Consider the following 25,698-nt stretch of genomic DNA (forward strand, 5'->3'; position numbering starts at 1 on the left):
TCAACCCAATTGAGATGGTTTGGGTCGCAGAGTGAAGGAAAAGCAGCCAACAAGTGCACAACATATGTGGGAACTCCTTCAAGACTGTTGGAAAAGCATTCCAGGTGAAGTTGGTTGAGAGAATGCCAAGAGTGTGCAAAGCTGTCATCAAGGCAAAGGGTGGCTACTTTTAAGAATCTCAAATATAAAACAATAAAACGTTTTTGGTTTTACATTATTCCATAGTTTTGATGTCTTCACTATTATTTTTGCTTTAACATTATTCCATAGTTTTGATGTCTTCACTATTATTCTACAATGTAGAATAATACAAAAAATAAAGAAAAACCTTGAATGAGTAGGTGTGCCCAAACTTTTGTCTGATACTGTACATGTAGGTAGTAGGGGGGGGTCCAATGTAAATAGTCCAGCTAGCCATTTGATTAACTGTTCAACAGTCTTTTGGCTTGGGGGTAGAACCTGTTAAGGAGCTTTTTGGACCTAGACTTAGCACTCCGGTACCGCTTGCAGTGCAGTCGCAGAGAGAACAGAATTATGACTAGGGTGGCTGGAGTCTTTTTGGAAACTAACCATTATTTTGTCCCTACGTTATATCGGCATTGAATAAGTCACCCTCCCTAGGAGAGGGGGTGACCTTGACAATTTATTGTTAAAAATAGAAGCTGCCTGGATATTTAACTTAAAGACCATTGCTACCTTCGGTCTCAACTTGGACTTTGATCTGAAGCCATTCTTGTGATTTTGCTATTCATTGTAAATGTTTGTAGGCCTATGTAGCCAAATTCTATCTATGATCGTATGCTATCCATTCATGTTTATGTGTTCTATTTATATCTGCAAATTAACCAATGACATGAAGCCATACCTGGCCATGATTACAGACACCTGTGTGTGTCCTTTGAAACTATATAAACTAGTGACCTGCAGTGTTTGTCATTATACCCTGATGAAGACAGCTTGTCTGTCGAAACGTTGGTTATTAGGTTATTGCATCCTGAGCTCCTAAAGTGTGCGTTTCTCCTTTTCTTTTTCAAGGGTTCTACTCCGCTAGCCAGCACCTTGGCTAAACAGGTGTATCTTTCTTTCACCTCCAGGTGGCTGGAGTCTAACAATTTTTAGGGCCTTCCTCTGACACCGCCTGGTATAGAGGTCCTGGATGACAGGAAGCTTTGCCCCAGTGATGTTCTGGGCCGTACGCACACCCCTTTTCTCCTGCGGGGGAATAGGCGACACTTGCTGAATCTGACATAGTGGGAAGGGAAGTGGAGAGGCTGCGGATGAGCTTTGGCAGAAGCTTTGAGAAGGGCAATGGTTTTTCTTCCTTAATATCCTACTCCACTCTCCATTTCACCTCATTTAACACCTGATTTACATAACAAAAGGCAAATATCAATCGGTGATCCAGGTATCATGACATGGCACAAGTGGGAGGTTGGGCCTATCCTCTTTTGCTCCACTATTGTTCTTCAAGTAAGGGGGAGCCCAATGACAGAAGGCACCATCAGCACAACTCCTTTAATGGCCTACTACATGAAGTTTTGCTCAAAACATATTTTTTTTACACTTAAGTGTGTGTACATTATTGTATTTATAAGTGGGATATTGTTTTTCAACAGGAAAAGTTAAATATAGCTGGAGTGAGACAGCTTTGGATCTGGGTTCCAAGATTGTTTGGAACACATTTTGTGATCTAAAATGACGAGGCGTGTGGCTGCCTACCTTCGTGCAGGAAGGTGAGGTCCTTCTTGATGACGGGGAACAGGGGGATGATGGGTGGCTGGAGGTTCTGGTTGTTGAGCACGTTGCGATACTTGGCCATGTTCCTGGATGGATCAAACAGGTCTTGCAGGTCCCCAAACAGCTTCTCGTACTTACTGGGCAGCTTCTCCCACGTGCCCCGGAGTCTAGATACTGGGGCCAGGTTCAGACCACTGTTGGGGGGAGGACCACAGAAATACAGCCAAGTTAGAATACTGATACAGTAGAGAAGGGGGCTATCTCTGGTTCCAGGCTTTTGTTCCAACCCCACACAAACATACCTGATTCAGCTAATTACATTTTAGTGGGCAGCTGTTCAGTAGAACCAGGTGTGCAAGATTATGTTTGGAGTGAAAGCCTGCATGCCTAACTGCTGAATTTGGTGTAAAAATCTCCCAAATCTGTTTAACCTATCTACATCACAACAATACAACATGGCCGCCGGGTCTCCTCTCGTACTCCTCCCCTCCGACCTCACCTAATGATGGAGAACATGGAGTTGAAGTTCTTGCACTCTCTACAATGGAGAGCTATCTTGATGAAATGCTTGACCGTCTTCATGCGCTTGAGCTGGTTGGGCTCCCGGGTCACCTCCGACGCCACCCAGAAGGTCTCTTGGTTGATGATCTCCTCGAAGCGCTTGAGGCAAAACGAGCCCGTCTTGGACTTGAGCTTGAACAGGTCGTCGATGTACTCGGTGGGCTCGATGGCGCAGAAGAGTTCGAAGGCGCGCATGGAGAGCTGCGTGGCTACTTCCATGGTGGACAGCTGGAGGAGGGAGATCTGGCCTTCACGAAGGAGGTCCTGGGCGTCCTCGTCTGAACAGAGGGTCTCTGTCTCCATGTTGCTCTTCAGGTAGTATCTAGAGAAGAGCAGGGAGTTCCTTTACTATTCGCTCACTTACACACAGGTATTCTATTGTACATAAATAAATGGTCTATCTCCATTTTGCTACCCCAATAGAATCTTCTCAACACAAAGCACATATTTAAAATAGGTGTTTTTGTTGTTGGAGTTATTCATCAAGTTGAGTAACTATCAACAAACACCTGATGTACTGTGTCTTAAGTAAAAGTAGAAAAAGACAAGGTCTTTAATAAGAGGGGGTGATTAAGATAGGAATGGTCAGGAGAACGTCAGCACAAGAGAAGGGGACTTTGCTATCTCTTGTAAAAGAGATGGGATTAACATATATAAAAAAGGTGATAAATAAAACCAGTCCTTACCTGCCACTGAGCTGTATCCTGTCTGCCAGCTTGGACAGTTGCTCCGGTAGCCGGCGTTGCTTGATGACGCCTTCCGGCGTGATGGACACCTCACACAGGGAATAGGCGTCGGGCGCTGCGGTCAGGGCGAACTCCCGGATGGCCTGTGCCACCACCTCTTTGGCCGTGGTGTCCTTACCGATCATGATGTATCGACTTTGCTGGTCTGCCTTGAACACCCGCAGCACCTGGTCTGACATGTCTGGATGGATGGGGGGGAATAGAGGTACAACGTCAACACAACACTGGACAAACATTAGGGGCAAAATCCTCATTTTGGATATGGAGATTAAATAGGAATTACCCACAAAATTCTCATGTCAGAATTCAGCAATTTCATCGTGGACAGTAACATCATTCAAGTACCATTGCTTTTTTTTACCCAATGTTACAAAATCGTGGCATCCCCACAACTTTTTGAATTCACCATACCACCCCAAAACACACAAAAATTAGAATGAATGGGTCACTGCTAGCCACTTACCCTCTCAAAAGTTTACAGGATCAATTAGTTTCAAACTGTACTCCAAACATTTCAACAAAAATGTCAACAACTGATGTCTGCTAGAAGCCACGCTGACATGCTCAATGATCTACGGTGAGTTTGTGTAACTCATTTAGCCGACTAGAACATTGAAAGACAGAGGGGCTGACTGACAGCATTGACAAGGACATGATTGTGCTTTCCACAGCCCAGTTAGATTCAGGCCTACGTAACCCATTAAAACACACTGATTTGCAGGCTGCTGTTATCAAGACCAACAAGCCCAGACCATAACCACAGTTAGAAAACATTAACCCTTAAGACCCCAGATTTAGAAACACCATAGAAAGCTTGTGAAAGAAACAGCAGTTAGCTTGCAAAGAGGACAAGCGTTGCGTGGGCAGAACAAAAGCAGACTGATACTCACTTGTCACGACTGGGGCTGAAGGAACACAAAGAGTATGTGTGGGAGAACATTAAAACGTGGGTCAAACATCTGGCGAAGAATTTCCCCGGTTAGCAATGTATGAAAATAGACCGTCTCAAGAGAGGTGAAGACAGCCAAGTGGTGCTTACAGATGTGTAATGTATGCTTTATAATATACAGTTGTATATTAAAGGTTCAAAGAGGAGTGTGTCTGTCCTCACCAGGCTGGTTGTTGAAGTCCAGGATGCGGTGGTGGGACTGCAGCAGGTCAGGGTTGCTGGACGACAGGCTGCCGCTGACTGGCAGCGCGGCCGGAATCTGTTTGGACTGCTTCAGGCCCACGATGCTGTCGTCCTGCGACTGGCCCACACCCACGTCGCTACGGAAACAGAGGGAGGGAGGGGTTGGAAAGTTCCACTTTCAGAGGATAGAGGGCAATGTTTTTACAGTAAAGTATATCAGTAAGAAGTTACACTGCTCAATACACCAAATGACAAATTATTTTTCACATTCTCCAAATACAACAGGTGTAGACCGTGAAATGCTTACTTACATGCCCTTAACCAATAATGCAGTTAAGAAAATAGAGTTGAGAAAATTTTCTTATTTTACATTCAAAAAATAAAAAAATAACCAGCATTGTAAATAAGAATTTGTTCTTAACTGACTTGCCTAGTTCAATACATTTGTTATAAATAAAGATTCATAAGAGGTTACAGTGCTCAACACATCTTCATAACAGATTACACTGCGCAATACAACACAAAAAACATGAATAAGTCAAACCTATTTTATTCCACACTCCTCTCCTCTAACTTTGAAGCAACCTTTTCCATTGGTCTCTGACGTCTCTTACTTGTATGGTTTTGGGGGCAGGATGCTGGTGAGCGTCTTGTCAAAGATCTTCTTGAGCTTGTTTCTTCCCCCCACCGTGTTGGCTTTGGCCTTCTTGCTGGCCTTCTCCAGGCCCATCACCTGCATTGAGTAGACGGGACACCATTACATTAGGTGTTAGGAACATCTTTACTAAGATAAAACCAGGGACATATTCATTAGGGCACACCATAGCTAAATGTTTTGCAACAAAAAAAATAAAAACAAGCATTTCTGATTAGACAATGTCAGGTAGTACCTTCCAGTTTCAGTCCGTTTGGTGCCTAATGAATACATCCTTGATAACATACACAACGCATTATGGGTATTGTAGTCCATAACATCACCTGCTCAACATCCACCGCCAGGTCAGGGATGGAGTAGCGCGAGCCCTTCTTGATATCCCCGATCTTGGGCAGGTGTGCCGGGGCGCCATTCTTGCGGTCCACCTCTGGCGGCTCCTCACCCTCTGCCTCGTGGTGGTGCTCTGGTCGGGCTAGGAGCTCCTTGAACACTGGGTGGATGAAAGGGGGCAAACGCTATCAACAAGGCAGGTCCTACAGGCCGCTAGTTTTGTCGCACCTGGTCTACTGTTCAGTCGTGTGGTCAGGTGCCACAAAGAGGGACTTAAGAAAATTATAATTGGCTCAGAACAGGGCAGCACGGCTGGCCCTTAAAAGTACACGGGGAGCTAACAATGATATGCATGTCAATCTCTCATGGCTCAAAGGAGAAATTTGACTTCGACACTACTTGTTTTTGTAAGAAGTGTTGACAAGCTGAATGCACTGAGCTGTCTGTCTAAACTACTAGCGCACAGCTTGGACACCCATGCATACCCCATAAGACATGTCACCAGAGGTCTCTTCACAATCCCAAAGTCAAGAACAGACTATGGGAGGCACACTGTGCTACATAGAGCCATGGCTACAAGGAACTCTATTCCACATCAAGAAACCAATGCAAGCAGTAGAATCAGATGTAAAACACATAAAAATACACTTTACGGAACAGTGGGGACTGTGAAGAGACTCACACAGGTACAGACACGCATACGTCCACAAACGCGAGCACACAAACTCTACACACACGTACATTGTAATATTGCTTTATGGTGGTATTATATATGTTGTATTGTAGATATTAAGTGGTGTAATAATGTTATATGATGTACTGTTTTTTTTATTACGTTTTGTGTGTAATGTAAGCATCTTAATGTGTTTGGACCCCAGGAAGAGTATCTGCTACCTTGGCAAGAACTAATGGGGATCCTTAATAATTACAAATTCTGTGTGGAACATAAAAGCGTTACTGTTACTTATATTCTTCTATTAGTATTAAATTCATAGCTAGCCCTAATAACTCTTACCTAAAAGATTAGTTTTCACAGAAATTGACAAGTGGGTGTTATTCCTCAGGATCTCATTGGCTTTCGTGAGCTGGACATTCTCAAAGTTCTGCCCATTCACCTCCAGAATCTGTTCAAAGACAAATAAAGATAGCACAACATTACATGCAGTATCAGCCACATCCTCAATCCTGTTAATTCATGCAGGAGTTAAATCCACAACTCTGATGATGTAAGCACCAAAACGCCAACCAACTGAGTGATGTGAACTCCTCTATGACATGACACTCATACCATCCCCCCTTCTCTTCTGTTTCCATCTCCCTCACCTCTACATTACTGGTCCCCATCCCCCTTCTCTTCTGTTTCCATCTCCCTCACCTCTACATTACTGGTCTCCACCTCCCCTTCTCTTCTGTTCCCATCTCCCTCACCTCTACATTACTGGTCTCCATCCCACATCTCTTCTGTTCCCATCTCCCTCACCTCTACATTACTGGTCTCCACCCCCCCCATCTCCTTAACACTACTGGCCTCCATTTCCTGTTAGCTGCCTTATGAAAGCTGCTGACTTGTCATGAGAGGGGAAGGGCTTCTTGTTTACACATGAGCCTGCCACTGAGTTTTCCTCTGAGTGAACCAAAAGCCCTCTGGCTAAACCAGGAAGTGAGCTCTGAGTGAACCAGGAAGTGAATGGTGATCCCTCTATGAGGGGCCTTCCTCTGCAGTCATTACCACAGTGCTGATGGAGCAAATCAGGTCTAATGGCCGTTTCTGGGTCAGCACTTAAAGAAACACTGGTCATAGGTTCGGCAAAAGAGGTCTCGTTAAGACGAAAAGGGGAGTGAGATTGATAAGGGTATTTTAACTCTCGCGTTAGAGCCACTCATTGAGAAGGTTAGACAGGAGTATTGCAAGAGTAAACATACTTTGCAAGATGTTATGGTTCACATTTCCTTTAGGAAGCAGCTGCAAGAAAGAGTTCAAGTTTATGCCAAAACAAAGCACAGCCAAGCAGGGTTTTCAAGCTGGCATCCTGGATTTAACATAGGATCTTTGCCACCCTTGGGGCAAAGTATGAAAAATCACCAGTGAGCACACTAGTCTACTGCATCAGCACACCGTGGTAGCTGTCTGATGCGTGGTGAGCTTTCTGATGCAAAACAGTGCCCTGGCATCAATCAGGTGGGTGCTACACTGCTAGGGGTTGAGGGAAGTTTCCCATCCTTTCTATGTAATGCATTTTGAACATATGAAAAAACGCTATATAAAGAATATAATTCTCGTTACTTCACCTGGTCTCCTCGTTTAAGGCCGGCCTCCGCGGCCTTGCTACCGGGCTCCACGCTGTCGATGAAGATGCGGAAGCCCTTCTCGGAGCCCCCCAGCAGGGTGAAGGCTAGCGGGGCCTCCCTGGACGGCTTGGTCAGTGTCACTAGTCGCAGTTTGGCTTTAGCAGCGCAGGCAATGTTTAACAGTCTAAGGTGGCCGTACATTTTCTGTAAAGGAAAATTATGTTTAGTACTGGTATATTGCTCAATTCAGAGTTTGTATCTCAACTTTGTTACTATGTGGAATGAAATGAAAATTATAAATTAAACAATCTTTAGCATTTTAAATTGTGAAATAAGAGGCTAGCGTAAGGCAAACATTTGGACACTTTGAATGCTTTGACTTAATATATAATGCAAATTAGGAGTAATGTTGAAACGGGACATGAAACGCGCCGTAATGTTGAAACGGGACATGAAACGCGCCGTAATGTTGAAACGGGACATGAAACGCGCCGTAATGTTGAAACGGGACATGAAACGCGCCGTAATGTTGAAACGGGACATGAAACGCGCCGTAATGTTGAAACGGGACATGAAACGCGCCGTAATGTTGAAACGGGACATGAAACGCGCCGTAATGTTGAAACGGGACATGAAACGCGCCGTAATGTTGAAACGGGACATGAAACGCGCCGTAATGTTGAAACGGGACATGAAACGCGCCGTAATGTTGAAACGGGACATGAAACGCGCCGTAATGTTGAAACGGGACATGAAACACGCCGTAATGTTGAAACTGGACATGAAACACGCCGTAATGTTGAAACGGGATATGAAACACGCCGTAATGTTGAAAATGGATATGAAACACGCTGTAATGTTGAAAATGGATATGAAACAAGCTGTAATGTTGAAAATGGATATGAAACAAGCTGTAATGTTGAAACTAGATATGAAACATGCTATGCTTAACTGAGACACGGACCTCTCTCTCCAGATTGTTCTCAAACTCTTCAAGAAAGTGAGTCATTGCAGGGTCGCCTTCAAAGTCATTGAAGTGATTGTTCACCCACAACAAGACTACCCGTGTAACCTGGGGATGCAAGAGGAAAGTAATTCAGATTCATTCAAAGTAAAAAATAAGTGGATGAGCATGGGCTTGGATTGAATGTTAGCTTGTTATTTACATTTCTTCACATGTAGTTCTTTGTGTGTGTGTTAATCTGTATGTACACCACCGGTCAAAAGTTTTAGAACACCTACCTCATTCAAGGTTTACTTTTTATTTGTAATATTTTCTACATTGTAGAATAATAGGGAAGACATCAAAACTATGGAATAATGTAGTAACCAAAAAAAGTGTTAAATAAAAAATATTTTATATTTGTGATTCTTCAAACAGCCACCCTTTGCCTTGATGGCAGCTTTGCACAAACTTGGCATTCTCTCAACCAGCTTCATGATGTAGTCACCTGGAATGCATTTCAATTAACAGGTGTACTTTCTTAAAAGTTAATTTGTGGATTTTCTTTCCTTCTTAATGGGTTTCAGCCAATCAATTGTGTTGTGACAAGGTTGGGGGGTATATAGAAGATGGTCTTTTAACAGATAGTGCTAAGTCCATATTATGGCAAGAACAGCTCAAATAAGCAAATAGAAACAACAGTCCATCATTACTTTAAGACATGAAGGTCAGTCAATACAGAACATTTCAGAAACTTTGAAAGTTTCTTCAAGTGCAGTTGCAAAAACCATCAAGCGCTATGATGAAATGGGCTCTCATGAGGACAGCCACAAAAATGGAAGACTCAGAGTTGCCTCTGTTGAAGAGGAATTTTTTTTTTTTTCATCATTTTTTTCCCCTTCAGGTTAAGTTCATTAGAGTTACCAGCCTCAGAAATTGCAGCCCAAATAAATGCTTCACATAATTCAAGTAACAGACATCTCAACAAAAACGCTTCAGAAGAGACTGCTTGAATCAGGCCAACATGGTCGAATTGCTGCAAAGAAACCACTACTAAAGGACACCAATAATAAGAAGAGACTTGCTTGGACAAAGAAATACACGCAATGGACATTAGACCGGTGGAAATTTGTCCTTTGGTCTGGAGTCCAAATGGGAGATTATTGGTTCCAACCGCAGTGTCTTTGTGAGACACGGTGTGGGTGAACGGATGATCTCCGCAACTGTATTCCCAACCGTAAAGCATGGAGGAGGTGGTGTTACGGTGCTTTGTTGGTGACACTGTCTGCGATTTATTTAGAATTCAAGGCACACTTAACCAGAATGGCTACCACAGCATTCTGCAGCGATACGCCAACCGATCTGGTTTGCGCTTAGCGGGACTATCATTTGTTTTTCAACAGGACAATGACCCAGCACACCTCCAGACTGTGTAAGGGCTATTTGAACAATGAGAGTGATGGAGTACTGCATCAGATGACCTGGCCTCCACAATCCCCCAACCTCAACCAAATGGAGATGGTTTGGGATGAGTCGGACCGCAGAGTGAAGGAAAAGCAGCCAACAGGTGCTCAGCATATGTGGGAATTCCTTCAAAACTGTTTGAAAAGCATTCCAGGTGAAGCTGGTTGAGAGAATGCCAAGAGTGTGCAAAGCGACCAAGGCAAAAGGTGGCTATCTGAAGAATCTCAAATTATATTATATTTGTTTAACACTTTTTTTGGTTACTACATGATACCATATGTGTGATTTAATAGTTTTGATGTCTTCACTATTATTCTACAATGTAGAAAATAGTTTAAAAAAAACTTCAATGAGTTGGTGTTCTAAAACATTTGAAAGATAGAGTATGTAAGCACGCATGCATCTGTGATATTATCTATGCTTTAGTTATTACTGATGTTAAGTACCGTCTAGCTTCCATTACAATAAAATGACAAAAAAAAAGACTTATCTGAGAAAGGATAGTAAAGTGCTTGAACTGGGATCTGACCTTGTCCCTGAGGCTTGGGTCGTGGAACCACTCGAGGAGCTTGTTGCCCACGACCATGGGGCTGGAGAGGAAAGTCCTGTAGGTCAACAGGAAATCCTCGATGTAGGTGGGGTCCACCACAGAGTGCTCCTCTACCAGGTGCATAGTCAGACGCTCCTTCGTGCCCTATAGGAGATGGTGTATAATCCTTTAGGTAACACTAAACGTCATATACATGGGCATTCATAACACCTAATATGTCATGACACCTTTATTAGGAAGATGTGGTTTGGAGTCTAAAGGCTTACTCAATAAGGAATGAACTCACCTTGATGACGATGTGTCCCTTCCGGGTGCCGGTGCGGTCCAGCTCACGGTGCTCCTTGACCATGACGATCTCGCCCTCCTCCTCCACCTTCTGCATGTTCTTCTCCACCTGGTTGAGGATGCAGCAGTAGTCCTGCTGCGCTATGCACACAAACTGGAACATAGGTGGGGGGAGGGAGGGAGGGAGGGAGGGAGGGAGGGAGGGAGGGAGGGAAAGAGAGTAGTAGTTAGCTTGGGGACATAATGCTTTTTAGATCAACATGGATGAGAGACATTTTGAGCTAATCCATTTTAAGACACCAATGAAATAAACACTCTCTCTTAGTGAATTAACCCAGCGTCTTCATTTAATTGGTTGGTACCTACTGCACAATGTATGCTGAACAAAAATATAAACGCAACATGTAAAATGTTGGTCCCATGTTTCATGAGCTGAAATAAAAGACAGTTGAAATTTTCTATACGCTCAAAAAGCTTATTTCTCACAAATGTTATGCACAAATTAGTTTTCCATCCCTGTTAGTGAGCATTTCTCCTTTGTATCATATCAAGAACATGGTTAAACAGTAAAATCATTACACAGGTACACCTTGTGCTGGGGACAATAAAAGGTCACTCTAAAATGTGCAGTTTTGTCAAACAACGCCACAGATGTCTCAAGTTTTGGAGGCAGAGTACAATTGGAATGCTGACTGCAGCAATGTCCACCTGAGCTGTTGCCATAGAATTTAATGTTAATTTCTCTACCAATGTCATTTTAGAGATTTTGGCAGTCCATCCAACCGGCCTCACAACCACAGACCATGTCTAACCACGCCAGCACAGGACAGGACCACAATTGGCCCAGCGTTGACTGGGTTTGGCCGGTGTAGGCAGTCATTGTAAATAAAAATTTGTTTTTAACGGACTTCCCTATTTAAATAAAAGGTTTAAAAAAGTGGGGGGGAAATACATTTAAAAAAAATGTCAAGCCTGCTTTAAAATGCAACAGACTAATTGAGTAAGTAACAGGGGTGGAGTATATAACACCATTCAATATATGGGAGAGAAGACCCGTATGACAGGCCAATCAACCGATAGTCCATCATAATAAACAGTCTCAGTGCTGAGCATTACCTGACAGTCGTCCATCTTAGTCTTCATCACTCCCTTCATGTACTCCTTCTCTATGGTGGGGGAGACCCCGAAGCTGTTGCCCATACACAGGATCTCAGGCCTGCCCTCAGGGTACGTCACCTCCACTGAGCCATTCAGGATCACTGACCACGAGTCCAGCTGAGTGGGGAAAGACCACAACCACAAACAGTTAACAGTCAGAAATGCTCAGTGATCATTCAGTGGACAATGGTTTAATACAGGGACAGGAAACTGGAGTCCTCGGGGGCCGGAGTGGTGTCACTTTATCCACATCCTGTGTGCAAAACAGCTGATGCATTCTAAAGTGAAGATCATGATTAGTTGATTATGGAGTCAGGTGTGTTAGTTGGGACTGGGGCAAAAGTGTGACAGTAATCAGGCCCCCGAGGACTGGAGTTGCCCTTCCCTGGTTTAATATCAGGCTAGGATCAAATGTTAAAGGAAAATGAAGACAGCTATGATGCTTTAAATAAGTTTTTAAATCACAATTAGCCTTAAGCAATTAGTTAGCCATTAGTGATTAGTTAGCCTTTAGTTAAATCAAATCAAATTTTACTTGCTTACTTATGAGTCCCTAACCAACAATGCAGTACAGATAAGAAATAAAGGTAACAGGTAATTAAAGAGCAGCAGTAAAATAACAAAAGCGAGACAATATACAGGGGGGTACTGGAGCAGAGTCAATGTGCGGGGGCACCGTTTAGTCTAAGTAATTGAGGTAATATGTACATGTAGGTTGGGTTGTTTGTACAGTTGAAGTCGGAAGTTTACATACACTTAGGTTGGAGTCATTAAAACTTGTTTTTCAACCACTCCACAAATGTCTTGTTAACAAACTAGTTTTCGCAAGTCAGTTAGGACATCTACTTTGTGCATGACACAAGTAATTTTTCCAACAATTTTTTACAGACAGATTATTTCACTTATAATTCACTGTATCACAATTCCAGTGGGTCAGAAGTTTACATACACTAAGTTGACTGTGCCTTTAAACAGCTTGGAAAATTCCAGAAAATGTTGCCATGGCTTTAGAAGCTTCTGATAGGCTAATTGGCATCATTTGAGTCATTTGGAGGTGTACCTGTGGATGTATTTCAAGACCTACCTTCAAACTCAGTGCCTCCTTGCTTGAAATCAAAAGAAATGAGCCAAGATCTTAGAAAAAAAATTGTAGACCTCCACAAGTCTGGTTTATCCTTGGGGGCTATTTCCAAATGCCTGAAGGTACCACGTTCATCTGTACAAACAATAGTACGCAAGTATAAACACCATGGGACCACGCAGCCGTCATACCGCTCAGGAAGGAGACGCGTTCTGTCTCCTAGAGATGAACATACTTTGTCACGAAAAGTGCAAATCAATCCAAGAAACAACAGCATAGGACCTTGTGGAGATGCTGGAGGAAACAGGTAAAAAAGTATCTATATCAACAGTAAAACGAGTTCAAAATCGACATAACCTGAAAGGCCGCTCAGCAAGGAAGAAGCCACTGCTCAAAAAGCACCATAAAAAAGCCAGACTACGGTTTGCAACTGCACATGGGGACAAAAATCGTACTTTTTGGAGAAATGTCCTCTGGTCGGATGAAAGAAAAATATAACTGTTTGGCCATAATGACCATCGTTTTGAGGAAAAAGGGGGAGGCTTGCAAGCCGAAGAACACAACCCCAACCGTGAAGCATGGGGATGGCAGCATCATGCTGTGGGGGTGCTTTGCTGCAGGAGGGAATGGTGCACTTCACAAAATAGATGGCACCATGAGGTAGGAAAATTATGTGGATATTTATTTTTTATTTTATTTATTTTACCGTTATTTTACCAGGTAAGTTGACTGAGAACACGTTCTCATTTGCAGCAACGACCTGGGGAATAGTTACAGGGGAGAGGAGGGGGATGAATGAGCCAATTGTAAACTGGGGATTATTAGGTGACCATGATGGTTTGAGGGCCAGATTGGGAATTTAGCCAGGACACCGGGGTTAACACCCCTACTCTTACGATAAGTGCCATGGGATCTTTAATGACCTCAGAGAGTCAGGACACCCGTTTAACGTCCCATCCGAAAGACGGCACCCTACACAGGGCAGTGTCCCCAATCACTGCCCTGGGGCATTGGGATATTTTTTAGACCAGAGGAAAGAGTGCCTCCTACTGACCCTCCAACACCACTTCCAGCAGCATCTGGTCTCCCATCCAGGGCCTGACCAGGACCAACCCTGCTTAGCTTCAGAAGCAAGCCAGTAGTGGTATGCAGAGTGGTATGCTGCTATTGAAGCAACATCTCAAGACATCAGTCAGGAAGTTAAAGCTTGGTCATAAATGGGTCTTCCAAATGGACATTTACCCCAAGCATACTTCCAAAGTTGTGGACAACAAAGTCAAGGTATTGGAGTGGCCATCACAAAGCCCTGACCTCAATCCTATAAAACAAATTGTGGGTAGAACTGAAAAAACATGTGCGAGCAAGAGGCCTACAAACCTGACTCACACCAGCTCTGTCAGGAGGAATAGGCCAAAATTCACCCAACTTATTGTGGGAAGCTTATGAAGGCTACCCAGAAGGTTTGACCCAAGTTAAACAATTTAAAAGCAATCCTACCAAATACTAATTGAGTGTATGTAAACTTCTGACCCACTGGGAATGTGATGAAAGAAATAAAAGCTGAAAAAAATCATTATTCTACTATTATTCTGACATTTCACATTCTAAAAACAAAAGCGGTGATACTAACTGACCTAAGACGGGGAATTTTTACTAGGATTAAAAGTCAGGAATTCTGAAAAACTGAGTTTAAATTTATTTGGCTAAGGTGTATGTAAATTTCCGACTTCAACTGTACATGTAGGTGGGGCGGCAGGTAGTATAGTAGTATACTTTAATGACTCTCTGAGGTCATTAAAGATCCCATGGCACTTATCGTAAGAGTAGGGGTGTTAACCCCGGTGTCCTGGCTAAAGTCCAAATCTGGCCCTCAAACCATCTTGGTCACCTAATAATCCCCAGTTTACAATTGGCTCATTCATCCCCCTCCTCTCCCCTGTAACTATTCCCCAGGTCGTTGCTGCAAATGAGAACGTGTTCTCAGTCAACTTACCTGGTAAAATAACGGTAAAATAAAAATAAATAAATAGTGATTAGAGCATTGGGCCAGTAACCGAAAGGTTGCCAGATCGAATACCCGAGCTGACAAGGTAAAAATCTGTCGTTCTGCCCCTGAACAAGGCAGTTAACCCACTGTTCTTAGGCCTTCATTGTAAATAAGAATTTAAATAAAGGTTAAACAATATATATATATATTTTTTTTTATTACAGTGAATATACAGAGAGTAACAGCGGTTTAAAAGAGGGGGGGGGGGTCAATGCAAATAGTCTGGGTAGCGATTTGATTAGACGTTGAGGAGTCTTATGGCTTGGGGGGTAGACGTTGTATAGAAGCCTCTTGGACCTAGACTTGGCGCTCCGGTAGCAGAGAGAACAGCCTATGATCAGGGTGGCTGGAGTCTGACAATTTTTGGGGCCTTCATCTGACACCGCCTGATGGCAGGAAGATGTACTGGGATGTAGTGGGCCTTACGTGATGCATACTGGGCCGTACGCACTACCCTCTGTAGTGCCTTGCAGACGGGGGCCGAGAAGTTGCCATACCAGGCAGTGACGCAACCAGTCGGGATGCTCTCGATGGTGCAGCTGTACAACCTTTTGAGGATCTAAGGACCCATGCCAAATATGTTCAGTCTCCTGGGGGGGGGGGGGGGTAGGTTTTGTCATACCCTCTTCAAGACTGTCTTGGCGTGCTTGGACCATGATAGTTTGTTGGTAATGTGGACACCAAGGAACTTGAAGCTCTCCACTACAGCCCCATTGATGAGAATGGGGCGTGCTCGGTCCTCCTTTTCCTGTAGTCCACAATCATCTCCTTTGTCTTGATCACATTGAGGGAGAGGTTGTTGTCCTGGCACCACATGGCCAGGTCTCTGACCTCCTCCCTATAAGCTGTCTCGTCATTGATCAGGCCTACCACTGTTGTGTCATCGGCAAACTTAATGATGGTCGTGCCTGGCTGTGCAGTCATGAGTGAACAGGGAGTACAGGATGGGGCTGAGCACGTACCCCTGAGGGGCTCCTGTGTTGTGGATCAGCGTGGCGGATGTGTTGTTACCTACCCTTACTACCTGGGGGCGGCCCGTCAGGAAGTCCAGGATCCAGATGCAGAAGGTGGTGTTTAGTCCCAGGGTCCTTAGCTTATTGATGAGCTTTGAGGGCACTATGGTGTGGAACACTGAGCTGTAGTCAATAAACAGCATTCGCACATAGGTGTTCCTTTTGTCCAGGTGGGAAAGGGCAGTGTAGTGCAATAGAGATTGCGTCATCTGTTGATCTGTTAGGGCGGTATACAAATTGGAGTGGGTCTAGGGTTTCTGGGATAATGTCCGTTAGCGATTAGCCAGCCGATAGCGATTAGCCAGCCGATAGTGATTAGCCAGCCGATAGCGATTAGAATGGGGCTTGGATCGATGTTTAATCACTATTTTTTGGCGGCGAATCAAACTGATGAGCATCACAATTCTTTAACAGGTGATATTCTTAATCATTAGTCACAAATGGTTCAATAGTATATAATACCCCCGTTTTTACACTAATAATAACTACGATTTTACCCTTTTATTATGGATATAAAAAGATAGCAAATCATATTTTACAGCAAGGTATCGCTTTCTCCCTTATAGCATCATCAACAACACATTTGACAATGCACTGAGGCAGTAGTGGACATTTTATTAACACACACCAGCTCAATAGGATGTTATTCAACTTTGACTGGACTGCCCTTGAAGTGAACTGGACTATTTTTTGGGTGCATCGCAGCGAAAAAATGACCAAAATGGCTTAATTCAAAAGCCAGAGCCTGTCCAGACTGTTGAGACAGTACAAGTGATCTCTCTTCTGGTCCCCTTGGGGAATCTTATGATGCTGGGAGATGGCAGTCATTCGTGCTTAATAGAGCAGGGAAAAAAACTAAATGGAAAAAGAGAAATCTGCATTGGTAATGGCAAGGGCAAACTCCATGTCCCAGGCCATAGATGTGCAAACCCAGACACATTCAAGACACACACAAGAGCAATATAAGAGACAACGGAAATACCACCCCAAACTCTTTTGTTATTTGTTTCCTTAGTCCATTGTTGATATAGTCCCAAAATGTTTTGCTTTTCAGCTATCAAGTTCTCAAGATATTTAAACTTTCAAAATACAGAAATACAGCCGTTTTTTTGCATCAAAATGCATCATACTGGCTGTATTTCTGTATTTTAAAAGTGATATATCTTGATAACTTGATTGCTGACAGGTGAAACATTTTGGGACTATATCAACAATGGACTAATGAAAGAAATACCAAAATATCATTTTGGAATGGAATTTTCCTTTCAGACTGACTCATTCACGGCACATCCCGCACACCCCAGATACAAACATACCTCTTCCCCGTCATTGAGTACGATGGTGCCGGCCCGCTCGACCACGGCAAACACCATGACGGCACACAGCTCCCTCCTCACAGACATGGTCATGTTGGCAAACGCTGGCAGCTGATGCATGAACTCCAGTAATTGCTCTGTGGAAAGGTTGGAGAGGGGGAGTAGAGAGGGAGTGGTGGTTAGGAAGGTCTTGACACAGAGGAGAGAGGACGAGCGTAGGAGGACTTGGCAGTCCTTCAATCTTCCTTCACCCTCTGTGTGGCTTTGGACAAAAAAAAGGGCACAGCTAGTGCGAGAGAAGGTGCATTAAATTCAACCCCACAAGTGATGAGTACCCAACAATGGGATGATTATCTGAAGAACACTAAGGCAAACTATCAACTTAATTTTCATAGACAGAAAAAAACTGCATGAGCATGAAAGGAAAAGCGACCTTTTGCATTCACTTCTAAGTGTGTCAACATTAATCAAATCTCATTTGGGGCTTCAGCTTGGCTGTATAGGGCATTGCCTGTCCTGATTCCTGCCCCATGCATTTTTCTAGCTCCTTGAAATAGCTCATTGCGGGAGCCAGGGAAGGACTCCATCCCTGTGCTAGGCGCCTAAAGTAAGTCTGGGGTGCGGGCTGACCTGTGCTTGGCATGGCAACAGTGTCGTGTGGGAATCCTGCGGAAGCACTGAAACTTTAATGCGCCGGGAGAGGCGAGGACGTGCGACGTTGACCTAGAAAAGCCTGTCGGCAGAGAGAGCAGGAAGGGGAGGGGCGGCGGGGAGGTTGTGGGGTTCGTCGAGGGGCACCGGGGTACTCTCTCTCTCCATCTGCATCCACTAGATCAGCCACACATCACATCTACAGCTAAGCTTTCTATGTGAGTAAATGTGAACTAATCTCTTCTTTTGGCTCCTTATCATTGCAGCTGTACTGATGCTAACATGCCTATGATATCACAGTCTTCATGGGGCACAGAAAGAATAGAACTGAGGGCTAAAATAAATTCACCTAAAGAAAGCATTGAAGCACGAAGGCCTGCAGATGGACACATAATTCACGGTAGCTAGCTAATACAGAGGGGCAGGGTTGAGATACACCAAGGGCGGGGCACTGGGAGAGGGGGCGTCGCTGTGGATTGTTTGATTAAAATCCTGAATGCTTGATTAAACTCTGATGAGCCTACAAAAGGGACTCAGATTAGGATTTCCCCTTAGTGAACAAAGCCAAATCTAATTGGCTCCCATTGCTTTTCCAAATGTCTTGCCAGAAAACAGCAAGCACTCACATACAATGTATTTTTTAGCAGTAGTAATAGGCATTATAACCGTTGTTTCTAGATTTTAAGAGTTTAACGGTGGTGTGGAACAGTCATCCCCTTCTGTGTAATTGGAGCCAGGAAGCAACATAGCAAAGAAGGGAGGGAAGTGGGGGGTACCCTGCCTAGTGCCTACACAATGGTAGGGGAAACACTGGCACGCCACAGCTAAATACATTTTGGTTCCCAGAACATTGTGAGTAGGCTACTTTTTAATCAATCAAAGGGGAACCTTGAGGGAATGTTAGGGGAACATTCTGTGTGCTAGCAGGGACTCACCTATGTCGTCATCGGTGCGGTCCATTGGGTCCTTCTCCAGGCAGTCCCGCACGATGTCACGGCTCATGAGGGGGTCCGACGCTCGCTCGATGTCCTCCTCGTCATCGTCCTCCTCTGAGTCGACGGCGGTCTCAGGCAGGCCGCTGAGGTCCATGTCGCCTGGCTCGTTTTCCGTGGCCTGAGGGCCAGAAGAGAGGATGGATGTCGGTCAGTCATCATGGATCAAGTCATCCAGGATCAACAAAAACACAACGGCTTTCTCCATCATAACAACCACCATCAATCTTAGTTTTAATAACATGAGTGCAGGAAAATGGTCACCGGTCCATACTAAGCATGTCGGCTCCATCCATCTACTCCAAGTAGTAACAGCTGCACACTGGTGGTCTGAGATGAGGTTGGTAAATCTAAATCAGGGTTTTGGTGCAAAAACTTCACATAAGGGCTGGTAAACAAAACAACGGCAAGAAGCAGACCCTTTCAATTCAATGCTTCAAAAGCGACAACAATGTCTGAACATCTAGCCTGTTTAGTGAGAATGATAGGTCTGTGAGAAACATCAACACTGCATACCAAAGCACCCCGCTATGCATAAAACACCCAGCTAATTATCTCACATCTCTCCCTCTCCGGGCTCCCCATTTCTCTCTCTGGGCTCCCCATTTCCACTTAGACACTGACAACCTCTGAAAGAGTGATAAAATATGTACGTAGTAAAGAGAGAGAAAAACTAACAAAGAGAGGGAGCAAAAGTAACGCAATTGACAATGTCACACTGATATTAATAGAGATCTTAGCACTGTACATCCATCAAGGCTTCTCACATACTATACATATCGCTGAGAGGCTATATTGTGTGTTTCATGCTCTCAACACGAGCTCCTCGGAACGAAATCCAGGCACGAAACACAGGGAGCTGAAAACTAAAAACCCTCCCCTCCTGTTGAGTGCTAACCGACTCCTCTTACCTGAATAAGGTGCCGAAACTCCAGCCTTTTCACTGAGAGAGACGAAAACAATGTTGCCTTCGCAAACTGCCTGCAGCAGCCTAGTCCAAGACGCATCTTTACCGCCTGGGCTGCCAGTCGTGTTGAAATTTTTCAGAGATTCAGAGTCCCTGTCTCTCACCGAACGTAGCCCTATGTCATTTATCCTTAACCATCATGTGCAAATGTCTCATTAATGATTCAAGGTGCTGTCTGACTAGCCACTCAGGCGTCAGGAGGTCAGCGAAGTGGGAGGGGCAGGGGAGGGGCCTGATGGGGCGAGAGAGCAAAGGGGCGGGGTTATTCCGTTGGGGAAGGGGTTCGTAAGGTGTGGACTTGGAGTGAAACAGAGGAAAATCTGAAGATTGAGGCATGTCGGTTCCCTATGCGACAGGGAATAACTGAGGTGGTGAGATGGGAAAATCCTAGAAAACTGTCTTGAACTCATCTGGAAATCTCAGCAGCAGTGAAATCAGAGAAAACAGCCATCAGTCTTCAGCTTGATATGAAAGTCAATGTCTGATATCGAAACCCGGTAGAACACACAGCTATATTCCACATGAACAAACATTGCTGGCATGCTGCAAATCTCAGGAGACAAAAAAAGTGAAGTCCTAAAATAGCAGACCCTATTACTTATCTACAGTAGGCGCTAAGCTAGTCCTCGCACGGTAGCATTCATTTACTAATATCGCTGTATGTCAATTCCATATTACCACCCGCCTAGATTTATGAACCAGCCTTACAATAAATGAAATACTCGAGTAGCGCGTCGATCATCATTCAGAAGTGTGTGCCTCGGGAGGTTGCAACACGTTCGAATTTGATTCGGACATCATTTCCACTGAGTTACACAATGTTAGACAGTCCAGTGGGAATGCTGAACCATTAAAAATGTCAAATGTTCTCGAAATACAGAGCAAGTCAGAACTCCTCTGTGTGTGATCCATAAATGTGTGGTGAGCAAAAAAAGAAAAGGGTGTGGGTGGTTAATATTTCAACAGGGCTATTTTTGGATCAATGCTTTCAAGCCTCCTTCTGAAGAACCAATTTCATGATTTATTCAGAGGCAAAACAGTCTGCCATGTTTGCCAGGCAGTGACAGAGGATGCAGCTCTATTCTTCTCTCTGGGAGGAGAGACAATGGGGCACTCCAGCTGACATGGCTCGTGGATGAGAGGACTCTGACGAACAAAGGGCATCATCGCCAAGAGCTTTACCCTGGTAAACGTCCATCTTTGAATAGATCTTACACATACAGTCCTGTGATTTGTGTTGTCCTTAAGATTGTCAAATATATATGGTGTTGTCCTTATCACAGAGTTATCATCCTAGAGGCTGGCACAACAAATACAGATCAACTGCTAAAACATCTGAGTCTTCCATCTGAGTCTTCTAGCCCTTATAACAGATAAACCCAAACATGCTTTTCCTGAACTACTACTGGTTCAGCCATTTTCTATAAGCTTTGAAGACGAAGTGGGCCTGGATCGTCTCTATTAGTAAGACCGAATATATATGTATATATATAGAGAGAGATAGAGAGAGATAGAGAGAGTTAGAGATAGTTAGAGATAGAGAGAGAAATAGAGAGAGAGAGAGAGAGAGAGAGAGAAGATGAGGGATTTAATGGAGCCGCTACAGCAGACCTGTTAATGAGGACCTAGCAGATGGCCCTAAGACTGGATCAGGGCCTGGGCACAGTAGAGCTTGTTCACAACCTGTCCCCACCCCTTCACATGTACATACGCGTGCGCGCACACAATATTTACTCTACACAGATCGTGCGTGTGCACACACAAACGGCGACGCCGACTAATGCACACACACACACACACACACACACACACACACACACACACACACACACACACACACACACAAATGCACTCACAGATACACAAGACAGCAGGTTACGACGTCGGGAGCCAATAGCCTGCGTGTGGTAAGAGGATTAGGTGTGATTGGCTATGGGGCCTGACTACAGTCACGAGATGGAGGGCGGGGGGACTGTTCTGTTATATTGGCGTTTAAAAAGGGTTGAGGGGGGATGTTGGGAGGTTATGGGCCTGCTAACCTGGTAGGCTGCTTCTTCCAGTGGGGAGGGGGGCTTCTCCATGGGCATTTATTGGACTTTATGGGGAAGTTGGAAGTAAGTTATGGGGGACGTTGTGGGGAAAGGGGCCTGCGCTTACCTGATATATGTCTGACAGGCTGCTGCTTCCAGAGTCGCTGGTGATACTACATCCTGAGTGGCTGGAAGACACGTGGGTCACCTGTGGGTGCAAGCCGTCGGCCAGGTGGAGTCGGCTGAAGTCTGCGGGGAGCTGCACACACACGCCACACACACACACACACAAACAGACAGATGGTCAGTTTCACCAGTCTCAACCCACTCACACCCCCCACGCATGGCTGTCAGGCATTTAAAGGGCACTTGGCTACATGGTGGGTGCAACACTTGTTTAGCCCTGACCAAAACATTGTCTATATTAGATATTAGCGTTGCGTAGATGTTTGCATGGCATGTGTAGCCTTCTGCCTCTGTGTAGGGCACAGGTGGAGTTAGAGGAACTAGTTCCCAAGTGAAAATGTAGAAATCATGTGACAGTGGGTGAGTTGAGATCCCAGAGGGATTCTTGATTCTAGTTGTAATTTATTAATCTTCTTCAGTTCATTTGATGTCCCTCTACATTAATTTAATTTAAATTAGAAAGGCCTTAACCCATCTCATTCTCCTGTGATTACTTACATAGCCATCTTAATAGAACATACGTGAACAAATTTTAATGAAGCCTGCGCATTAAACGCTAAACTACTTCCAAATAATTAATAATCAAACTCGCAGCTGTTAATTAAATTTCCCACTTTTATGGCATCCGTGGAGAACATTTAAAGAGTTTAACACAATCTAAGTTTTAGTCCGAAAACAAGAGGTATTTATTTAACATGAAAATAATTATTTTAAAACGTAGCTCAACATTTTAAGCCCCTCTGTAATAGCACCAATTACCCGACGCTTATAAGTGCATACAACCAAGATCAATTAAATTTGAACGCGCAGGCGCGGTTGGTTGGCAAACCTTGCCGTTCTGTTTCCTGTCCATATTTACTGAGCTCCTTGTGTGTATGGAAAGTAGCCCTAGGCCAAGCAGCCGGGACAGTTGGGTAGCCCTAGGCCAAGCAGCCGGGACAGTTGGGTAGCCCTAGGCCAAGCAGTTGGTAGCCCTAGGCCAAGCAGCCGGGACAGTTGGGTAGACCTAGGCCAAGCAGCCGGGACAGTTGGGTAGACCTAGGCCAAGCAGCCGGGACAGTTGGGTAGACCTAGGCCAAGCAGCCGGGACAGTTGGGTAGACCTAGGCCAAGCAGCCGGGACAGTTGGGTAGACCTAGGCCAAGCAGCCGGGGCAGTTGGGAAGACCTAGGCCAAGCAGCCGGGGCAGTTGGGTAGCCCTAGGCCAAGCAGCCGGGTAGCCCTAGGCCAAGCAGCCGGGTAGCCCTAGGCCAAGCAGCCGGGTAGCCCTAGGCCAAGCAGCCGGGTAGCCCTAGGCCAAGCAGCCGGGTAGCCCTAGGCCAAGCAGCCGGGTAGCCCTAGGCCAAGCAGCCGGGTAGCCCTAGGCCAAGCAGCCGGGTAGCCCTAGGCCAAGCAGCCAGGTAGCCCTAGGCCAAGCAGCCAGGTAGCCCTAGGCCAAGCAGCCAGGTAGCCCTAGGCCAAGCAGCCAGGTAGCCCTAGGCCAAGCAGCCGGGGCAGTTATGTAGCCCTAGGCCAAGCAGCCGGGGCAGTTGGGTACTGGGTCTTGCGTGCTGATGTAACCGACTGGGGTTCAAACCCAGGTATCGAGCATTTCACAAGATTGTGTTAGCCTGTTGAGCTAAAACCTTGATAAGACTTCAGTACCAATGGCAACAAGCATGTATAATTACCAGACTCCAATATACACTATGGTGTTGTCACAAAGACTCATTCCTAGACATATGAAGATGATTGAGCGACACACCACCACCACAAGTCCCAGGGCAGAATTAACATTAAAAAAGGTAGAATCCGCAGTTGCTACATCCACTTTTGGACGTATAAATTAATGATTTACACCCATTGATTTTTGAAGAATATAATGTATAAATGCCTCGAACTTAGTTCAACTGTCACACTGCATGCGAACCCAAAAATAGAAGTTTATATTTACATTGGAGTAAAACAAACAAACATTGTATCGCCTCATCCTGGTTAAAACTATCATTTTGATTTTATGGATGCCATCCTTGCATCCATAGCTCTGTCTATAAATTTGAGTGGTTACATTTCTCAAGGCCCATCCCTCAGATTTTTACCAAAACAGAGGTGGGGTGTACACTTTGTTTCAAGTGCGGATTCTAGCTTTAAAGCTACTGGTGCAAAATGGTGTGAAATCTCAAGATGTCTAACTAGTCTAGCAAAAGAAGAACAATGACAAGTGCTATTCGCAATCTGGAGCATGAATCCACAAGCACATCTATCCAAACTGACCCCCCCTATGTTAGGAGTGGAAATACCATCAGGTTAAATGTAACAAAAGAAGATATAGGCTACTCCAGAGGCATAGTTGAATATGAATATTTGAGTGTTTTAAATGTTTAATTGATCTATTTATTACTTAAATGATTAAATGTAAAGGAGGCAGTTGCTCCTTCAAGCCAACCCCTGGCCGCGACACAGGCACTGATTTCTATTTAACCTTTATTTTGACATGGAGTCATGCATTAATATTTTAGTCTTCACACCTAAAAGCCCAGCGCATACGATACAACTAATTTTGCTCTTTATTTAGCCATCTTACCTATAAAACCTTATTTGCGCATCAAAAATGGTGAATAACTCACCACAGGTTAATAAGAAGGGTGTGCTTGGAATGCTGCACATAACTCTGCATTGTCTCAGTCTTAAATCATTTCCCCCACACAGCCTGTGCCTGTGTTTAGTTTTCATGCTAGTGAGGGCCGAGAATCCACTCTCACATAGGTACATGGTTGCAAAGGGCATCAGTGTCTTAACATAGCGATTTTCCAAGGCAAGACACTGAGCGCAGCCCAATCCAGAAATCTGGCACAGGCTTCTGATTAAATAAAATTTTCATAGAACCGTTTGTTGCAATTTCGATGAGGCTCTCTTGCTCATATATCAGTAAGTGGACTGGAGGCAGGGCATGAAAGGGATAATGAATCTAGTTGTTTGTGTCGTCCGTTTCGGGAAAGTACCTGCGTAATTGCGCACCCAGCTCGCTCAGGTGCTTCGTTAAATCCCATTTCACCGTAAATCACATATTCCGTAAGCTTGAGTTCATTTGCACACCAAAAAAAAACATACAATGATGGAAAGACCTGTGTGTTGTCCTTGTTAAAACCTCTTAAGATCGGACCCTTTTTTCAATTATCGCCTAAAATGACATAACCAAATCTAACTGCCTGTAGCTCAGGACCTAAAGAAGGATACGCATATTCTTGAAACAACTTGAAAGGAAACACTGAAGTTTGTGGAACTGTGAAATGAATGTAGGAGAATATAACACATTAGATCTGGTAAAAGATAATACAAAGAAAAAAACATGTATATTTTTTGTTCTTTTTTGTACCATCATCTTTGAAATGCAAGAGAAAAGCCATAATATATTATTCTAGCACAGGCACAATTTACATTTTGGCCACTAGATCAGGGCGTCGCAGCCAGAAAGAAAATGTGAGAAGCAGAAACTAGAACAGGAGAATAGTACTGCTCCAGATACTAGGCCTATACTCCTAAACATGCTCTTCACAACCACCAAGTATATGTGAGCAGGTAAACAG

General features: G+C 44.4%; 1 protein-coding gene across 19 annotated transcripts in view; it reads right to left on the minus strand.

Moving 5' to 3' along the window:
• Nucleotides 1-25,698, minus strand: part of LOC129858248 (rap guanine nucleotide exchange factor 2-like) — a 140,995-nt gene that overhangs the window by 19,711 nt on the left and 95,586 nt on the right. For 8 of the 19 annotated variants that reach the window (XM_055927340.1, XM_055927337.1, XM_055927344.1 and 5 more), the window contains 16 exons: nucleotides 22,075-22,206; nucleotides 18,894-19,071; nucleotides 17,308-17,444; nucleotides 11,809-11,967; nucleotides 10,694-10,846; nucleotides 10,387-10,551; nucleotides 8,403-8,522; nucleotides 7,451-7,654; nucleotides 6,177-6,285; nucleotides 5,155-5,321; nucleotides 4,791-4,909; nucleotides 4,156-4,313; nucleotides 3,935-3,949; nucleotides 2,985-3,225; nucleotides 2,237-2,620; nucleotides 1,720-1,931 (listed from right to left, as the gene is read on the minus strand). In XM_055927340.1, the coding sequence (XP_055783315.1) occupies nucleotides 1,720-1,931; nucleotides 2,237-2,620; nucleotides 2,985-3,225; nucleotides 3,935-3,949; nucleotides 4,156-4,313; nucleotides 4,791-4,909; nucleotides 5,155-5,321; nucleotides 6,177-6,285; nucleotides 7,451-7,654; nucleotides 8,403-8,522; nucleotides 10,387-10,551; nucleotides 10,694-10,846; nucleotides 11,809-11,967; nucleotides 17,308-17,444; nucleotides 18,894-19,071; nucleotides 22,075-22,206 (2,653 nt within the window). The remainder of the gene's footprint in view (nucleotides 1-1,719; nucleotides 1,932-2,236; nucleotides 2,621-2,984; nucleotides 3,226-3,934; nucleotides 3,950-4,155; nucleotides 4,314-4,790; nucleotides 4,910-5,154; nucleotides 5,322-6,176; nucleotides 6,286-7,450; nucleotides 7,655-8,402; nucleotides 8,523-10,386; nucleotides 10,552-10,693; nucleotides 10,847-11,808; nucleotides 11,968-17,307; nucleotides 17,445-18,893; nucleotides 19,072-22,074; nucleotides 22,207-25,698) is intronic. The other 11 variants (XM_055927355.1, XM_055927346.1, XM_055927341.1 and 8 more) reach the window with 4 other exon arrangements.

This window comes from Salvelinus fontinalis, chromosome 6 (genome assembly GCF_029448725.1).
Source record: "Salvelinus fontinalis isolate EN_2023a chromosome 6, ASM2944872v1, whole genome shotgun sequence".
NCBI lineage: Eukaryota > Metazoa > Chordata > Actinopteri > Salmoniformes > Salmonidae > Salvelinus > Salvelinus fontinalis.